The 19,852-nt window shown below is 47.5% G+C and overlaps 1 protein-coding gene across 8 annotated transcripts in view; it reads left to right on the forward strand.

Moving 5' to 3' along the window:
* The window catches only part of NFATC2 (nuclear factor of activated T cells 2), a 161,037-nt gene that overhangs the window by 31,071 nt on the left and 110,114 nt on the right, over positions 1-19,852 (forward strand). For 6 of the 8 annotated variants that reach the window (XR_003682787.2, XM_007129001.4, XM_028498433.2 and 3 more), the window contains exons 2-3: positions 2,429-3,440; positions 7,783-7,954. Coding sequence is in view for 7 of the 8 variants with exons in the window: in XM_007129001.4 (XP_007129063.1) it covers positions 2,429-3,440; positions 7,783-7,954 (1,184 nt within the window). In the remaining variant the exon portion in view is untranslated. The remainder of the gene's footprint in view (positions 1-2,428; positions 3,441-7,782; positions 7,955-19,852) is intronic. The other 2 variants (XM_007129003.4, XM_028498435.2) reach the window with 1 other exon arrangement.

A 19,852-nucleotide genomic window follows, 5' to 3' on the forward strand; every position in this document is an offset into this window, starting at 1 on the left:
ATTGACTGATTGGTGGAGGTGGGGCTGGGAGTTGGGGGAGAGGCAGATGATCAACAAGTAACTACAGAATTACTGAATTAGAATTGTGAGAATTGCAGTGGAGCAGAGCAGGGCAGTGTGAGTGGGGTCTGATCTCATCAAGAAGGTCAGAAGGACTTCTGAGAGCACATGACACTTTAGCCAAGCTTCGGCGAAGGAGCGGTTTTAGTTACGAAGAGGGCTGGGTGGGGGAGGAGTTGTTGAGCAGAGGGAACAGCAAGTGCAAAGGTCCTGAGGCAGAAAGGAGCTTGGCATTTTTTGAGAATGACAGCCAGTTTGGCTGGAGTCCGGGGAGACAGGAGACAGGAGAGGGGAGAGGGTAGAGAGAGGCAAGGCTAGAGGGGCAGGCAGAGGCTCAACCGGGCTGACCTAGTTGAGGTTGTTTATCTTGATCCTAGGAGCTGTGGGAAGCCATTTCTGGGCTCTCACCTGGAGTGGGGCACCACCTGCACCCTATGAGATCAGCTCAGCTAAATCAGATAGCACTTACTCCAGGATGGCCCAGAAAGGGCACCGAGGAAGTGGAGGATCACCTGTGTGCACCAACCAGCTCTGCTGTTAGAGTGCAAAAGCCAGCCACAGGCTATGTGTAAACAAATAGGAGCAGCTTTGTTCCAATAAAACTTTACTTACACACGCAATCTGTGGGTCAGCTTTGGTCCAGGGGCTGTAGTTTGCCTGCCTCTGATCTAGCAGCATGTGATTCTCTAAACAGATAATATCTGATGTGATGTGAGCTGCTAACAGGTGTCACTGGAGAAAAGATGGCAGGGAAATGGGGTGGAGAATGACACAGGGGTGGGGATGGAGATGATCCTTTAGATGGGCCTGTCTAAGGAGCTGCTGACTGAGCAGGCATGTGAAGGAATTAAGGGAAGCAGCCAGGTGAAGATCTTGGGGGGAGAGTTTCTAGGGAGAGGGAGCTCCACAGCAGGAGCTGCTTGAAGAATCGTGAGGATGTCAGCAGGGCTGGTGCTGAGTCAGCTTGGGGAAAAGTGGGGAGGGTGGGAGTAGTGAGACAGGCCAGGGCTAGGGGACGAGTGTGTTAAGGACTGTCGTGGGGACATCTAGGGAAGCCTTTAAAGTGGGTTTCACTTTACAATGGACATTTCAATAGACGGCTGCGTGGAGAACAGACCATAGAGGGTGAGTGTAGAAATGGGGAGACCAGGGAGGAGGTGACGGCAACAGTCCCAGTGGGAGAGGGTGGCGGGAGGTGGTGACACATGAATTTGGTTCACGTTTTAATAGAGCGATCAGGCTTTGCCGATGGATTGGATGTATGTAAGGTCATGAGAGAAGAGTCGAGGCTGACCCAAGTAACGACAGAGAGGGTGGAGGGGCCTCTGTTGAGCTGGGGAGCTGGCAGGAGGAGCGAGGTGTGGGATGGTGGGAACAAGTAGCTAGTTCCCTCACTAATCTCACTCTCCAGCCACGGGTTCTTTCGAGGTGGCAGCAGAAGCCTGAGCTAAGTGGCCACGATTAAAGAAAAAAATTAGATCATTCTGTATCCACTGATTTTACTAGTTTGGGAGGCTCTATAGCTATGGCTCTGTCTTTTGGGGGCCAAGTAGCTCTCCTGGGGGATTTCTAATCCTGTTCATTCTGTATTTGGGTGAATCTCTTCCCCTCCCTGGACCTCAGTTTCCTCATCTGTAAAATGGCACAAGATGAGATATGGCTCAGGAGTCCTGGTGGTAAATAAAGTCACTTTTTTACACGTGGGCATAAACATTTGGGATTTGAACCCCGAGCTTCACGGTTTCCAGAGCTGCTGTGGCCTCCCCCTGAATCTGGTAGCTGTATCATACAGGTAGAAAGAGCAGATGGGCCTAGGTCAGTGTTTTTCAAACTGTGGGTCATGACCCACTGGTGGGACAGGAAATCTGTTTAATGAGTTATGACCAGAATTTAAACAAAATAACCCCAGACAGGAGGATAGATAAGAGTGCATCATACGTGGCAGGGTAAGTATTGTTTTGGGAAGCTTTTGTTTCAGTTGCCAGTGAACATGATGGTGTGAACTGCATTGTGAAATAAAATCACATTTCTTTTAAGGGTCGCACTGAAACAAAAGTTTGGAAGCCGTTAGCCCAGCCAGCCAGCCAGGTCTCTGGCTGCTGCTGCATGGCTTGGACCAGCTGCGCTCGTGCACCTGCACTAAACTCCTTCCTCTTTGATCTCTCCGTTCACGGAATCTGGGATGAAGTGGCCTCACTTTCCTTCTGTGAGGGAAGGAGTTTCTAGCTCTGGGGTTTGGTGTGGTGGGGATTAAAAAAAAAACAAAAAAAAAAAACAGGAGACAAAACCCAATCTGTGATTGCTCTGCATCCGGAGTTGTGTTTTAGAGGCTTAAAAAGACCCCTCCCTCCCCCCCTTCTCTTTCCAGAAGAACCGAATGCACATAAGGTCGCCAGCCCACCCTCCGGACTCGCATACCCCGATGATGTCCTGGACTATGGCCTCAAGCCATACAGCCCCCTAGCCAGTCTCTCTGGCGAGCCCTCCCGCCGGTTGGGAGAGCCGGATAGGGTAGGGCCCCAGAACTTTCTGTGCCCTGCCAAGCCAGCGGGGGCCTCGGGCCTGAGCCCTCGGATCGAGATCACTCCATCCCACGAACTGATGCAGGCAGGGGGGCCCTTCCGCGTGAGAGACACTGGCCTCCTGGTCGAGCAGCCGCCCCTGCCGGGGGTGGCCGCCAGCCCGAGGTTCACGCTGCCCGTGCCCGGCTTCGAGGGCTACCGCGAGCCGCTTTGCTTGAGCCCCGCTAGCAGCGGCTCCTCTGCCAGCTTCATTTCCGACACCTTCTCCCCCTACACCTCGCCCTGCGTCTCGCCCAATAACGGCGGGCCCGACGACCTGTGTCCCCAGTTTCAAAACATCCCTGCTCATTATTCCCCCAGAACCTCGCCAATAATGTCACCTCGAACCGGCCTCGCTGAGGACAGCTGCCTGGGCCGCCACTCGCCCGTGCCCCGTCCGGCCTCCCGCTCCTCGTCGCCTGGTACCAAGCGGAGGCATTCGTGCACTGGGGCCTTGGTTGCCCCGCTGCCCGGAGCCTCACCCCAGCGCTCGCGGAGCCCCTCGCCGCAGCCCCGGGACGACGGCGCCCCTGCCGGGTACCCCCCCACGGCTGGCTCTGCCGTCCTCATGGATGCCCTGAACAGCCTCGCTGCCGACTCGCCCTGTGGGATCCCCTCCAAGATGTGGAAGACCAGCCCCGACCCGTCGCCGGTGTCCACCGCCCCGTCCAAGGCTGGCCTGCCCCGCCACATCTACCCAGCCGTGGAGTTCCTGGGGCCCTGCGAGCAGGAGGAGAGGAGGAACTCAGCCCCCGAGTCTATCTTGCTGGTGCCACCAACTTGGCCCAAGCAGCTGGTGCCCGCCATTCCCATCTGCAGGTGAGTCAGGCTTTGAAAACGATTTATTCCATGGTCCAGTTTTAAGAGAAGGTTTTCTGGTTATGAGCATGGGATTCAGAGTTGGCTAGACTGGCCTTAAATCCTGGCTCTCCATCTACTGGCTGCCAGACCCTGAAAAGGAAGTTAAATTCTCTGGGAAAACAAAACAAAACAAAACTCTGAGCTGCAGTTTTCCCATCTGTAAAATGGGTGTAAATGTCCCTGACTTACTGGGTGGTTGTTAGGAGGATGCAGTCATAGGATGCATGTGATTGCTCATATGACACTGAGCTCATTCATGCATTTGCTTATTTAACAAGTATTTATCAAACACCTACTATGTGCCAGGCACTGTTACAGGTGTTGGGGAGACCTGTGTGAACAAAATGGGAAAAAAAATTCTGCCTTCGTGGAGCTGATGTTCTAGTAAACTCAAAGCAAGCCTGAACACATGGAATTTGCTATCTTATTATAAGAGGAATTGATGTTTGTTGGCATCTGCTATGTGCCTCAGTATTGCAGTCAGTGATACGGAGGTCTTCAAAAAATGGGGGAGCCTTAATCCTCAAGGAGCTTAAAATCTTGGCAAGCTGAAGAGATGCATGAATAGCAGCATGTAAGCTTGGGGTCTCCAGGGATGGATCTGAGTCCTGGCTCTGCCACTCACTGGCTGTGTGATCATGGGCATGTCTGCCGCTGCCATCCTGCTGTGCCCATAACAGACATCACTAATCATGCAGGGCCCTCTTTCTCATTGAGCACCTTCTTGATGCCGTGCCCAGGGCAGACATTGCTAATCAATCAGGACCTTCATTCTCATTGAGCACCTTTCTGGGCCTTGGTTCATTTCCTGTGAGATGAGGATAATAATAATAGTACCTACCGCATGTTTTTTTTTGTTTGTTTGTTTTTTTAAGGTTTAGGTGAGATAATATATATCAAACTCTTAGCATAGAACCTACATAGGTAAGAGCTCATGAAAGAGACAACTTATTGTTATCAGGGAATCTTATCCTTATAGAGGAAGCACTTTGTTGCTTCCCCACTGATGAGCCGTGTGCTAGGAGATTGAGTCCCCAATAGCTGTTAGAGTGATGATAGTGACAGTAATAATCACCAACATTTCAGGATGCTAGCTGTGTGCCGGGCACACTTCTAAGTACTCTCTCTGGATTATTTCATGTTATTCTCACATAAACCTGGTTTGGTTATATATTTATCTGCATTTTGATAATAAGGAAAATGAGGTACACAGATTAGGAGCAGAGATTATTTTATCTGTTTTATTAGGTGAAGAATCTAAGCTTTATGCTATTCCCATTATCCCAATGGTTTTCAAAGTGTTATTTGCTTTTAGCAAATGGAAGCCTCTTCTTTTCAAATAAAATGTTGAATGCCAAAATAGGTAACGTAGAGCTGTTTTGATTGAGTGGGGTTGAGAGTAGCCTAGGGCCCTGTCCACTGGGCCTGGCTTCCTCACGCCCACCTGCCCCCAACCCCGACCGAACTGGACTGAATGGAGCTTCTGGTCTGATGTTTCCTCCAAAGCAGGTTCTGAGAACACTAGTGCCATCATAGGTCAGTCAGTCCCTTAAGGAAAGGAGTTTCTGGGTTTAATAGAGTTTAATAGATACCTTTGTGTAGGGGCCGCTCCCCGCTGTGGATAGAATGTGCGGTGATTTCAAAGGCCATCTGACCATGGAGTTCTGAGACTAAAGTTTCCTGGAGCCACCTTAGGAATGCTGATCAAGATCAATGCCTGGTGCAGGTTGAGAAACTGGGGCTCAGAGAGGTGAAGTGATATGCCCATCAGCACCCAGCTAGTTCATGACCAAGTTGGAAATCAGAATTCGAGATTCCTGACTCCTTGTTATTTCTGGTCAACTTCTTGATCAGTCTCTAAAACATGACTTATTTGGGAGTGAGGAGGAACATTAATATAAAATACGATTGTGAGGCATTCATCTGAGACTTTATTGTATATAAAATTCTTCCCTCTCCATTATGTGGCTTGATCTGAGAGGTTCTGATGAGTTAGAGTCCTTAAGTCCCTAGCAAGTGCCAACCTGTGCCAGCCAGTGAGCTATTCGCAAGAATTTTCTATTTGATTGAGAAGACAGGGCATTCAAAGAAGTCTCACGATGATATTTATCTCAGGGAGTGTGGCTAACTCAGCAGGGGGCTGGAATTCAAATGCAGGATGTCAGACTGGCTCCAATGGTCTGAGTCTTAAGATTATATATTTCGGTTGTCAAACACCTATTCCAGAACCAAACAAAATTAGAAGTTGATACTTAGGGATATTCCATTGAATCTTCTACTCACCAAATGTTTTGATTCATACAGGGGTGGAGTGATTTTTTAATGAGCCTTATTTTGCTAACTTTAGAAACTTTTAACTTGCATACATGAGAATAAGAGTATTTAACACATATGGCACCTTGGATGTAGACAGAAGCTTGAAGGCATCTTGGAACTGTAACTGTAACTAAGGTAGAAATAAAGGCACTTTAGACACCTGAGACTTCAGAGTTAAAGGGGCTTCAGGAGGCAATGTGGGTATAAAGAAGGGCTGGATATTTGCTTGCATAGTGAGGATGGAATTGTAAGTTCCATGGATTGTATGTTCAAGTTCGGCTCTGGCACTGATGGAGTTTGTGGGGCTGCTGCCCCCCTCCACTCCCCCCTTGGAATTGCTGTAAGAGAGAGGGGATAGAATTGGCCTCACTGCAAATGTTTAATTAAGTCCAGTTGATAATGTTAGCTTCTAGCAATTTTGGGCTTAGAAGGAAAGACTGTCCTGATTAGATTAATGTTTTCTCCTGCATGTGAAAAATCAGGTCATAGTGACACAAATCCATGCATTTGCAACTTCAAAGCTACTTTGAACATATGGGTGTTCTTTGAAATGAAACTGCTTGTTCATTCATCCATTTATCCTTCCATTCATTCGTCCGCCCACCCACTGAATATTCACTGACGACCTAGCAAATGTCAGGCATTGCTCTAGACTCATTCCATCAATGAGATATTTTCTTGGGCCTATTTAAAATAAATTAATAAGATAAGAGACAGTGTAGAGATGTGGAAGGAGCACTGGACCGGGAGTCAAGAGACTTAAGTTGGAGCCTTGGCTGTGTCTTGCTCTGTGATCTTGGGAAGGTGTCTTTAGGTTCTCTTGGGCTCTGAGTGAATGGTCTAGATAGATTGTCAGGACTTCATTAACCTCTTCAATGACCTAATTCTAACCTCATATCAAGTACCTGATGTGTGTGCTGGGTAGGGTTGAGACTGTATAATAAAATGAGACTTAATGTCCTGCCCTCGAAGATTTTACGAATTCAGATGCCAAAGCATACATATCCGATACTATTAATACTGTAGTCAGGTCGTCTACAGGAAGTAACTATTTATTTGAAATATACACTATATTACATGGAAAAATAATTATAGCTAATATTTATTGAGCAGTTATTGTGCTTAAGCTCTTTATATGATCTCAGTATCCCCATTTCACAGTTGAAGGAGACTAAGGCCTAGGGAGATAGAGGCATTTGCTCTAAGTCACACAGGTAGTTAGAGGTGGAGCTGGGACTTGAACTTGGGTGTGTAACTCCAGTCATGCTCTTGACCTTTACTCCTCATTTAATTGTAGGAAGTCTGAGTGGTTTGGCTCATCCATACCAAAACCAGACACCTCTCTGTGGTTAGATGTTCTACCCTTGACCCAAGAAGTAATGATTGTGACTGGGAATGGCCTCTCCCTAAATTTACTTTTAATTGAGACATCAGACATAGAAATAAGAGCTAGAAAAACTCTCAGATGTCATCTAGTCCATTTGTGGTTACAGGATACTGAGGATAAGAAAGATGAAGTTGCATACCTAACGTCACACGGCAAGTTAGTGACACAGTGGGGCCCCTGATTTCTATTTCAGTGTTCCTTCTCCCACACTTACTCCTTTGGAAAAGAAAAACATCCTGGAGAAGGGGGGTGTTCTTTAGAGGTGAGAGGTGATATTCTTCAAAATTTCCAGAGGAAAAGAAGTTACAGTGGTTCAGAACATGCTAGAACAATCATATCATGAACTTAGCTTCATAAACTGAGATGTCAGTCATTCTGTCTTCATCAAGATGGAAGAGAAAACAAAGAGAATGAAAAAGATCTCTACCTTGTGAAGAGCCCTACCTATCATGTCTGAGAAATGTATGCCTCCCAGCAGCCAACACTATCATATGCCCATTGGACATGATTTTCAGAAAAGGGACCATTTATGTTTATTGTACAGGTTGACAGGATATGACTTATTGTACACATGACTGATTCTGTTTCCTCCTTCAGCATCCCAGTGACTGCATCCCTCCCACCACTTGAGTGGCCACTCTCGCACCAGTCAGGCTCCTATGAGCTGAGGATCGAGGTGCAGCCCAAGCCACATCACCGAGCTCACTACGAGACGGAAGGCAGCCGAGGGGCTGTCAAAGCTCCGACCGGAGGCCACCCCGTGGTTCAGGTATGGCCTTGAGTTCTCTTCCTTTTGCGTCCTCATTTATCACCGGGTGATTTACTTCTGCTGAGCTACTGCTTGGTGCTTATTAGGTTGAGGTATGTGTCTTAGCCTCTTATTCCTCTGAGGGATGGGAAATTTGAGACTGAGTATCAGAGGCTAATCCCGCTACTCAGAAGCCATAGACAAAAGTCTTACTGAGCTGGATAAGGATAGAAATGATATTCATGCTCAAGCTTCTTCTTCCTTCTGTTTCTGATTGAGAGACCACTAGAGTTTTGCAGAGGTTTCTGTATTGAAGGTTTCTGAAGCCATCATTTTGTGTTTAAATTTCAGATGAGAGTCCATTGAGGAAAATCAATATATTGAAAAGTGGGGAAAAGTTAAAACTACACAGAGTCAAATACCTAAAATAACTATTTTAGCATTTTGATATATTTCCTGTTGCCTTTTTTTCTATTCATAAACATGGCAATGTCTATCACTGTACATTTTTATACTTGATGTTATAGTAGTTTGTACTTTGATTTTTTTTCACTTTACATTATACTCTGAGCATTTCCTCCTGGTTTTTCCTTAATCATTATCTTTTATGTCTGTGGCTTTTGATTTAACCTCAGATTTTTTTTTTTCAAAATAAGTAGAGAACTGTATTTTTCCTCCAAAATATTGAGTTGAAATATTCTTGATTGTATAGTCTGGTTAACCAGGAACTGCTGACTGGTGCCCACCAACCAACTCAATTAACCAGCCCTTTAATATATTTAAATTAATTTAACTCTTTTAAATTTGCCTTAAAGTAAAAGTATTCTATGATAAGAATCTGATGGTGCCTCAAAACCCTTTAGAGTAGTTATTAAAAATGCAGATTCTTGAGCATCCCCTGAAACTACATGACACAAGTACAGTTCAGACAAAAAACAAACATACAAACCCCTAACCCTAAAATCTTCACAGGTAGCTTTGAGTGTATATACCTGGTTAAGGACTTTAATGATAATATTAGGAGCTTATAAATCCTGGCAGTTGCTTTTTCTAAATCTAACATCACAGCCTTTTGGGGATTTTGTTTCCATTCGTTGCTTCTTTTCATTTACCACAAGTCACATTTTACTATTTCTTTGTATGTCTAGTAATTGTTGACTGTATGCTGACATTGTGATGATGATGTGTACTGGACATTGGTAGAGACTCTTGATTTTGTTATCTTCCTCTAAAGGTAGTTCAGTTACTGGCTGATCACATTGAACTTTTATAGGCTTGATTTTACCCTTTGTTAAGGTAGACCTCTGGAAAGCCCACGGTGTTCCCCATGTCCTTCAGGTTCATGGGCTTAGCCACCAAATTCCTTCTTTTGTGGATCTAGTTGAGGCTAGGTTTTAGACCATGTTAGGGCAGGTCTAAAGTAGCCCTTACTCTAAGGCATGACCTTGCTCTTAAGGCCTAGTCTTTTTGGATGCTTTGTGGGGAGGTCACTCCTCTCTGGTGGGCTGGAATTCCAATACTCCAGCCCTGCTCAACCTCTAGTCTCTCTGTTTCCCTTTTTACCCCATAGCTGCCTCTCTCTGATAAACTCGGCACATTCTTTCCCTGTGCTTACACAGCCCAGCCCAGCCCTTGGCCAAGGACTTGGGGAGCTCCCCTAGCACCTTCCTCCTCTCTGACGCTTTACCCACAGATCCTAGCTGCTTCTACAGCCTGGAACTCTGAACTCTGTCTCCCCACCTGAGCAGGACCACTGTGTTCTGCTTGAACTCCACTCCCTGTATATGGGAGGGAAACCGTCCCCAGGCAGAGAGCTGCAGTGAACATGGGCTCACGTCCTATGTTTCCTTTCTCTCATGGACCACAGTCTTATGCTGCCTGCTGTCTAGTGCCTGAAAGCGATTGACTTATCAACTTTTGTCCTATTTTATAGTTGTTTATGGTGGTAGGGCTGGTCTGGTACTATTTACTCATGCTTGAAAACTGGTTTTTGGAAAAGGAAGTCTTCATATCATTATCGATCAAGGCTTATCTGCTCTAGGATGGGAACCTCTTGGCCTGGAGATGGTTGTTAGTGTGTGCTGGGGTCAAAGCCTTTGGTTGTAACAGAGAGAGAAACTCATTCAAAGAAGATTAGAAAAAGGGGATTATATGGGGAGGCTACTGGGGTAACATATCATCAGGTCAGGAGATTCAGCTCAAGAAGAACCTGGACTCACGGGCATGAGTCCAAGATTTATTTCTTTGCTCAGTCAATCCATTCAACAAGTGGGTCCATTCTGCAAGTATCTGTTGACCACCTGCCTTTTGCCATATGCTGTGCCTGATGCTGAGATACGATGAAGACTAAAAGAGAAGCGGCGGTAGCTTCTCTGTGGAGCTCATGATCTAGGGGGTATAAAGTTATTGACTAAATCATCATACAAATGATAAAATTACAAATTGTGGCAAGTGGCAGGAAGGAAACGTGCATGAGGCTCTCGGCGTGTAAAATGGAGGAGCCAGCGTAGCGGGGGAGGATTTCCCTGGTAAGAGTTCCTTGAAGAAGAGACTTGGGCGGAGGATGATGCAGAGAGGGAACAGTATGTGCAAATGCTTAGAGGCAGGAGGAAGCAAACTGTGCCAGCGGACCTTGAGGAAGCCAGTGGGACCAGACTATGAGGGCCCAGAGGGAGAGAGGAGGGGTCCCGAGCGGGCAGGGCCCGAGTAGCCATGGGGGAGAGTTTGGCTTTTACCCCGAGATGGGAAAAGCAGGAAAGAAACAAGGAGAAGCTTTAGGAGGCTCTGTCCATGGTGTCTATCCTTTCGGGGCTTTGTGGTATCTTTGTTCTCTGATTATTCAACAAACGTTTGTTGAGCACTGCTATGTACCAGGCATGGTTCTAGATTCTGGGATGTGGTATGAACGAACCAGCCAGAAACCCTCACCGTCATGAACTTACAGTTCAGCAAGATGATGCTAATAATAGTTAACACTTAGTGAGCGTTTACCGCATGTCAGACCCTATTCCAAGTGCCGTCTAGCTTATTTAATCCTCAAAAAAGCCCTAAGAAGCAGTTACAGTTAGGTCAGGGAGATGTCAAGGAACTTGTGCAAGATCATAGCTCTTGAATGGTGGACTCAGGATTTGGATTCAGGTGTCTGGCTTTGCCTGTTACACAGCTTTCCTCGTCTTCCATATCACTCTGCAGACCAGCTTTCCCTGCCGCCTCATTCTCACCAGGCAGGGAAGTCCTGGTGGAGAAATGCCCACCAGGCCCTCCTGCCTATCGATTTTCTGTGCTGTCCCTGTTCTAGCCCCTCACCAGCTCGTTGGAGCCCAAGTCCTGACCCTCAGGGAGATTCTAATTGGCCCTGGGGCGGGGGGGAAGGGTGCCACCCCCTGGTCCAGTTAGCTTGGCCAGAGAGGTCAGGCCACGTGCAGTGCAAGGCTCTGCTCACCCATTCATCAGGGGCTGGGGCCGTGGAAAGTTCCAGAGAAGGGAATGGGCTGGACGTGCAGTTCCGAGGATGCCCACTACACTGTGCTTGATGTTCACGCCCCTCCTTCCAACAGCTCCCCAGGATCTGCCCCTCTTCTCGTTCGTAACTTTGAAAACTCAACGTATGACTTAAAAATCTGTAGCCATATCCTCAAAAGACACAAAGTGAAGTCTTTAAAAAAAAAAAAAAAAAGTCATTTGAATAGATTGGGTTCTCTTCAAAACGAGATGTGCTAACCCCTGATTTTTAACATAGGAAGTCAGTTTTTTAAAAACTTCTTTGAAAAATGAAGAGAAGAGGGGACTTTAAGAAGACAAGGGCTCTTAACCTTTAAGTAGGTGCGAAAACCCCTTTCGAAATCTGGAGGGTTGCCCTTTCATTCCCAGAAGAGCAGCGAAGCCCTGTTTTGTACCTTGCCTAGATGCTTCTGCTGGTTTCTTTCTTGATCACTGTCTCTCTCCTTATCTCTCCATCTGTTTCTATTTCTGTACCGTACCATGGCTCACTTTTCCCCCTCTCGATGATTGGTCCTCTCCTTTCTCTTTTTTATTTGCCACACTATAAAACTTCACTTTTTTTTTTCTGCATGCCTAGTGGTTTTATGCTCCTCTTTATATGAAAATAAAATGAGTACATGACCATTTCATTCTCCTTCTGTACATGTAAAATTTCATATCTTAAGCATATGCCGTGTTCAGCTGTTTTTCTTTCTTTTTTCTTTCCTCTCTCTTGAATGTCACTTGATCTTGGAGGAAAGTTTGTTCCAAACCTTAAATGCTTTTCAGATCTCATGACTCATTCATTCGGTGAACATTTTGTCAAGGGCTTGCTGTGTGCCAGGCCCTGTGCTAGGCGCCAGTAATGTAATGATGGGTGAGATGGACACAGTCCCTGCCCTGATGTAGTTCAAGTGGCACCGGATATGCCAAGTAGACCAGGATGGTTGGCGTGACCGTTGCTGAGATGTGGGCGTGTCAGGGAGGCCGGACGAGGGCCATCTGGGATGACACCTGGACTCCAAGGTAGGACGTGACAGCTGATTAGGAGTTCATCTGTTGGATTCACAACTTGGGGCGGGAGGTGGTGGTAAGAGCTTTGACAAAACAAACCATGCCAAGAAAGTACTACTTGGATGACCTGCTTTAGAGGGAGGATCCCTCTGAGGAGGTGACTTACCGACTGGGGCCTGGAGCAGATGATTGAGCCAGCAAAGAGAGGAATGTTGCCCTTCCTCTGTCTGTCTCTGTCTCTTTTGGCAGTGGTGGGAGAGTGTTCCGTGCACGAGGCACGGCACACACGGAGGTCCTGAGGCAGGGAAGAACTTGGTGTGTCTGTGGAGCCGAAGGAGGGCCAGTGTCACTTGAGTTTAGCTTGGAGGGTGATGATTGGCAGGACTCATAAGCCAAGATGAGGAACTTGGGTGTATTTCAGGGCAAGGGGAAGGGAGTGCTGAGTTTTGAGCAGGGGAGGAAGATGATTCTGATTTAATATTTTTGGGATCACTTGGGCTTCCCTCTAAGGAGTGGGCTTCTCTACGGGAGGAAGCAGGGAGGCGAATTTGATAGGCTCTGGCAGTGCCGGCTGGAAGGTCAAGGTGGTGAGGACTGGGAGGTGGCATTGGGAAGGGAGGGGATGGATTCCAAGGTGTGAGCTTCGGGACTTGGTGCCGGCTTAGGTGTGGGGGGATGAAGGAGCGCCTGGGTAGAGGGTGTTGTCGTGTGCCACGTGGGAAGACCTGGGGAGGCAGTCATTTTCCTAGGGGAAGATTACGCGTTCACTTTGGGGTGAGAGAATTAGGAAGGGCTTGTGGGGCGTCCAAGCAATGACGGCAAGTAGGCAGCTGGGTATATGAGTCTGGAGCTCAGAAGCAGAGTCCTAGACTTTCTAACGCTCAGGCCATCACTACAGGGCTTAGTGCATATCCACTTGTAAGGATTTATTTCCCATACCCTCAATAACAAGCTGCATCTCTCTAGAAGCAGTGGACTCAGGAGAGAACCAAAGAAGTGATTGCAGAAACAAGATTACAAACTGAGCGCTTGTGGGAGCCAGACGATGGAAGGAAATGACTGCCTTGGCCAAGCAGGGAGCAATAGGGAGTGGTGGGGAGTAGGGCACAGCACAGTATGTACCTTCTCTGAAGGAGGCAGCTGGTGCTCAGCTCCCCTTGGTTATGCCATGTGGGAACCAAAGTTGCCAGGTTTCACAGTTTTTACTAAGGGGAGCTAGGAATCTGAATTTTTATGTAAAATTTCTGATTTTTATATTTTGGCTACTAAATCAAAGTTTGAGTTAGATTTAGCTCAAGGCAAGTATCCTCAAGTTCATAGCCTCTGGGGGTTAATAAGGACGGTGCTACGTTAAGGGTTATCAGTAGAAAGGGAGGTAGGAGAGAGGCTATGTTTATATGATTTCTAAGAATTGTCCAGTTAGGGAAGGAGCTCTGTTCGCAGCCAGACCCTGGACATTTCTCCTATAAAGCTCTAAATCCCGTGGAACTAGAGCAAGTTTATGGTTTTTTTCTGAGGAGCCTGGGAATCTTAGTTCTTTGACGTGACTTTGACCTGTAGGGATCAGAGAAAGGGAACCACTTGATTCACCTTGAAAGAGCCACATGCCTTTTGGTGGAACCCTGCCATCATTTCCTCATTCTGTTTCAGGACAGGAAGCAGTGGTCCTTTGGTGGACAAAACTGCCATTCAAAGGCAGCTTTGCAAGGTTGGGCTTTAAGCGTTTCCATAGCTCTTCAGCTTATGGGATCTCATAATACCCCAGCTGAGAGTTGCCTGTATAATGCCCCTGTCATTTAATCCTTTCCCTGGCTGCTTCCAGACCCTTTAACCATAATCCTGCATAGAAATTCCCGGTAGAGGACACTTCATTATTTTCCTCATCCATCTTTGTGCCGGGGCTTTCAATAAACGTTATTCTTACCACTCCCTGGGACGTGTTTTCAACTGAAAGAAGGATTGGAAAGCCATCCTTTTCGTTATAAAGTAGTCAAAATCTGAGTTTGTTTAACCACAGCACACACCTCCAAAGACAATACTCCTGATTCTTTCAAACAGATGTTCAGACATATGGAAAAAACATGGGCAGTTCCTTTAGGAGAAATTCCTTGCAGATGCAGAAACCTGATCTCGATTTCATCCTGGGGAACAGTAATGAGCTTTGCAGAGAGAAGAGTGGGGGGCCGGGGCGCACCTGTCCAGGTTACCGCCTTCCCATCCTGGAGGAGGCTAGTAAAGTCTCCGAGCTTTCATCTCGTAAAACAGATTACGGGGCAGTGATTTTCATCCTGTTGGATTTTGGCTTTTGTACTCTCTGCGACTCACTTTAAATTATATCTAAGACAGGGGAGAAAGAAGCCAGATGGGGTTTCCTCCTGACCAGGCGAAACTGGAGTCGTGACAGGGAGCCGCGCTTTTCTGGCAATTGGCTGGGCGTGTTGGCTTCCATTGACTAATAAAATTTTGTGCTCGGTGAGGCTGGCTCCATGAAACAGGAAGCAGGTCTTGCAGATGCTAATTTGTCTTGATCAGGGCTGCTGCGTTTGCTTAGAACTACAGAGGAGGTTCGGTGAGACCTTCTGGAGAAGGAAAGGAGAAGAGGAGTGAAACAGTGACCCTCAAGCTTCGGAGGAGTACGTGTTCTGAGGTCATCGGGGGTGCATTTTGCTCAGTCATTCGTTTGTTCGAATTATTCACCACCCAGCGCCTTCTAGGTGCTCGGCACTCTTCCAGGCGCTGGGAACGCAGCCGTGAACAAAACAGACAGAAATTCCTGCCCCCGTGGCGCTGACGTTCTGGCTGCGGTGAGATAAACAATAAATCTAATAAAGAGGAAAATTCAGTAGTACGTTGGAAGGTGATAAGTACTATGGGGAAAGCTGCCAGGGTGAGGGGAATTGGGTGTGGGTCAGATAGGCCTTCCTGAGAAGGTAGCATTTGAGCCAAGGAGGACCTGAAGGATTAAAAGGTCCGGGTTTCTGGAGATGAGTGCTCACGGCGGCCTGGACGGCCAGGGCCACCCTGGCTGCGGTCTGGGAGCAGAGAGGGCGCCTGCGTGGGAGGGGCAGGCTGAGTCAGGGCAGAGGAGGAGGGGGTGGAGGCCCAGAGGAAAGAGGATGGGCGCGCTTGGGCCTTGGCCATTGAATACTTTCACTCGCAGGAAGGTGGGGGCCAGGAAGACCGGGTCTGACCTAGGTTTCAGCAAGGTCCCTCTGGCTGCCTTGCTGATGAGGACAGGCCGCCGGGGGGCCTGGGGGAAGGAACGCGGAGACGGGCTGGGAGCCGCTGCAGTGGTCCAGGCGAGACAGGACTGTGGCTGGACCAGGGCCGGGGAGTGGAGGGCATGAGAAATGGTTGGACTCGGGGTATATTCTGAAAGTCAAGCAAACTGGATTTTTTGAGAGATCAGTTATGGGCGGGAGGCGTGTGAGTGGTTGTAGTCTTGGGGCGGGGGAGGCCAGAGTGCCCAGGGTTGAGCAGCCCTGCCCCTCACACTGAGATTCTCCTGTTTTCAGAAGGAAGACATCTAGGGCTGGTTTGACCCAGCCTTTTCCTTGGAGCGGATGCTGAGGCCGACTTCAGGAGGGCCGGTCCTCACTACGCTCTCTTTGTCTATACCAGTCTCTTGATGATAACACTGGCCATTAATTAAAACATCTTTTAAAAGAGTACAGTCCAAACCAAGTGCATCTGTGGGCCAGATGTAGCCCTGGCGTGTGACCTTGGCTGAGGCTGGAGTGGTCACGGAGGCCTTGTAAAAGCGTGGAGACGGGTGCTGGCCTCCAGGGGTGAGCCAGGTGCAGAAGAGAGGGTGTCGGGGGGCGGAGCCTGCCCAGGTACAGGTGTGAAAGGATGAGGAGGTGCAGGGCTGGATGGTGCCGTGTGCTGACACGTCTGCATGTCAGAAACACACCGAGGGAAGCAAGAGGTGCTTTCAGCTCACATGAGAATATAAATTATCGTGAATGAGCGTCAAACATTGCCCCCCGCCACCCCCAGTGTAAGCAGAAAACAGAAAATTTCCAGAATCTTGGAGGAATAATTGTTCCAAAAAGAGAGATTGAGTCTGAGGCTTGCAGTGTGTCTGGCAACCAATGGGAACATAGAGAGGAAACTTCATTTGTTCTATAAACAAATTTTTGGATTCCTCTTACGGGCCAGGTACTGTGATGTAACAGTGACACAGGTACACTTACCCAGCATCTACCATGTACTTTCCTCAGAGTGACCGACTTAATCTTTGCAGTGATGCTATGGAGTGCAGGTGGTAGCATTACTCTCATTTTACAGACAAGGAAATTGGGACACAGAGAGGTTAAGCAACTTGGCTGATGTCACCCAGCTGGTGAGCGGTGGCTTTGATTTGGACATAGGAGGTTTGAAGCCAGAGCCCACACTGAACCATCAATCTGGGCTGCCTTTTGGTAGCAGAAAGAGCAGGTTGTTTGGAGCAAGGCAGTCCCAGCATTCATTGGCTTTGGCACTCTGGGTAACTGGCTGGGCTGCAGTTTCTTCACTTAGAAAATAGTAAAGACCTACATCTTTCAGATTTTTTGTTTTGTTATGTTAAGAGCTGTTAGGATTCTAAGCAAAAGTGCCCTGCGTGATCTTGGGTACAAAGTAGGCTTTTTTTTTCTAAGATTTTTTTTTGGTTGTTGTTAATGTGGACTATTTTTAAAGTCTTTATTGAATTTGTTACAATATTGCTTCTGTTTTACATTTTGGTTTTTTTGGCCCCATGGCATGTGGGATCTTAGCTCCCCAACCAGGGATCGAACCCACACCCCCTGCATTGGAAGGCGAAGTCTTAACCACTGGACCACCAGAGAAGTCCCCCAAAGTGGTCTTTTAATCTGCTGATGTTCTTTGGTTGAGAGAGGAAGATTGACGTGGATCTGGGGGTATTTTAAGCTCTGATAGCCTGAGATTAGATCCTGGTGCCCGTTCAGGTTTTTTCTGGTTGAGTTAACCACATCTGAGACTAACTTAGGGTACTTTATTTACGCATTGAGGGTTGTTTATTTACACATCGTTTGTTATATACGTGATACTATTTCATCCTTGCAACCACTCAGTGAGTTGGTGCTATTATTGCCCTTGTACAGATGGATAAAGAGGCAGGGGAGAAGCTAATGTCACTTACCTAAAGTCAGGCAGCCAGTAAGCACTGCAGCCCTGACTTTGGCTTTTAGCTTCTGGCTTCTCATCTTTCCATGCACCTATTCACTCATCCATCGCCTGCTCCCAGCCGGCTCTGCATCAAGCCCCAGCACAGAGAGCTCCAGTTGGGGCTTAACATGAGGGTAAGACGGGACAGGGCTCATGAAAGGCTCCTCTGTAGCATCTTTGGTCAGCACCCAGCTGGTGGTGTAATTTGAGCCCTGGACCCAGCGCTGGGCATCCAGGTCCCATCATGGCCTTCACTTTCTTCACTGAGGGACCTCGGGAAAAACAAAGACTCTCTCTGGTCCTGGGAGAAAGGAGGCATCTGCTAGAGGTGGATTGTAAATACCTGCTAGCTCCAACATGCCCCGGGAGAGAGGGGAGGTGATGGCTTCTCACACGGGCCCTTTTCCCTCTGTGAGAGCAGCAGAGCCATTCTCTGGATCCTGGGAGGCAGCGTGGAGGTAAAAGCTGCTTGTTCTGAGCTTCCTGGAAAACTGTGGGCTGACTCTGCCCATAATTGCATCTGTTTATCGAGCACTTACTACGTGACAAGCACGTCACATGGAGTGGCTCAGGCAGGTTTGCTGCCCTTGCTCTGTGAATGAGGCTCAGGGCGTTGAGTGCCTTCCCCAGGGAGCGCGTGGTCACTAGTGACCCTGACCAAGCCTCCCCTGTGTGCCAGTTGCAGGAGGTCATGGTGCTGTTATTATTATTATTATTATTATTTTGTGTGTGTGTGTGTGTGTGTGGTACTCGGGCCTCTCACTGTTGTGGCCTCTCCCGTTGCGGAGCACAGGCTCCGGACGTGCAGGCTCAGCGGCCACGGCTCAGGGGCCCAGCCGCTCCGTGGCATGTGGGATCTTCCCGGACCGGGGCACGAACCCGTGTCCCCTGCATCGGCAGGCGGACGCTCAACCACCGCGTCACCAGGGAAGCCCCATGGTGCTATTATTAACCCCATTTACAGATGAGGAAGCTGAGGCTCAAGGTCACACCACTCAGCAGAGGGGGCAATTCCTAGGGTCTTTGTAAAGATAAAAGACTTAAGATGGGAAAGTGCGTAGAACGGGGCCTGGCTTGCACCAAGCACTCCATGTATGCGCGTTGTCACTATTTCCTGTTATTGTTTATTTTCCTCCGCACCATCCTGTTAGGATAAAAAAAAGGGAGCCTTTGTTCTCACGTGGAAGTTTGGAGTTCATGCTGTCATCCCGGAGCTGGGATGGACATGAGCTAGATAATGATGATAGGATGATGCGAGTGCCCATAATTTACTGACACGTGCCTTGGATGAGGTCAGAGGACTCGCTCAGGGTCATGTAGCCCACACGTGGTGGAGCTGAATTTAAAAGCACAGCTGTTGGCCTCCTTGGCCAAACTGTTTCCCCTGCTGTGTATGGTCCTCTGGTCCACTACCTAGGAGTGGCTGATCCTGAACATTCTGACACAGGTTTGAAAAAGTTTGTGTGGATGTATATGTGTGTATATATATATATATATATATATGCACAGACTTGCATGTGTAGATTATATATATATATTAACAGATACATATATGTGTAAATATACACATGCATATATATATAGACACTATATATATGTGTGTATCTGTGCATAAGATACACACATAGATATATAATTTTTATTCAATTATTTTTCTTGTCTTAGTATGTATTCATTGTTTAAAACATACAGAAAAATATAAGAAACCAAACAGCACCCTTTGTCACCTGGAGAGAACTAGTGTCATTGCTTCAGCGTTTTCCTTTCAGTCTTTTCCTCACGCTTGCACACTTAAGCTCATAGTACCCAGCTCCTGCCCCCTCTTCCTTAGTTGAGTCTGTATCAGGTTATTTTCATGCCATTAGGGGGAAAATAGCATTTACCAAGCTCCAAGTAAGGTTGGGAATTGCTTTATGTGCCTTCCATGTATAAATGGATATAATACTACCTTGATTTCCAGGCAATACTTGGAGGCACAGAGAGGTTTAGTAACTTACGTAAGGTCACACAGGAAGTGGGTGAGCCATGAATTGACCTAGAGAATCTAGCTCCAAAGCCTGCACACTTAACTAGTTCGGCCACAAAGAAGAAGTAGAAATCTTTGATGATCCTAAGATAATTTTCCAGGTTGTGCCTAGGGGCTTCTGTTGTTGCTTAGGTATTTTGAAAAATTCAGGAAATAAATCTAGTCTATTTGAGCATCAAGGCAAATTCTTCCCTTGTCAGGGTGCTCAGGCTCATGCCGTCCATTGCTGT

This window comes from Physeter macrocephalus, chromosome 14, assembly GCF_002837175.3.
Source record: "Physeter macrocephalus isolate SW-GA chromosome 14, ASM283717v5, whole genome shotgun sequence".
NCBI classification, from domain to species: Eukaryota; Metazoa; Chordata; class Mammalia; order Artiodactyla; family Physeteridae; genus Physeter; species Physeter macrocephalus.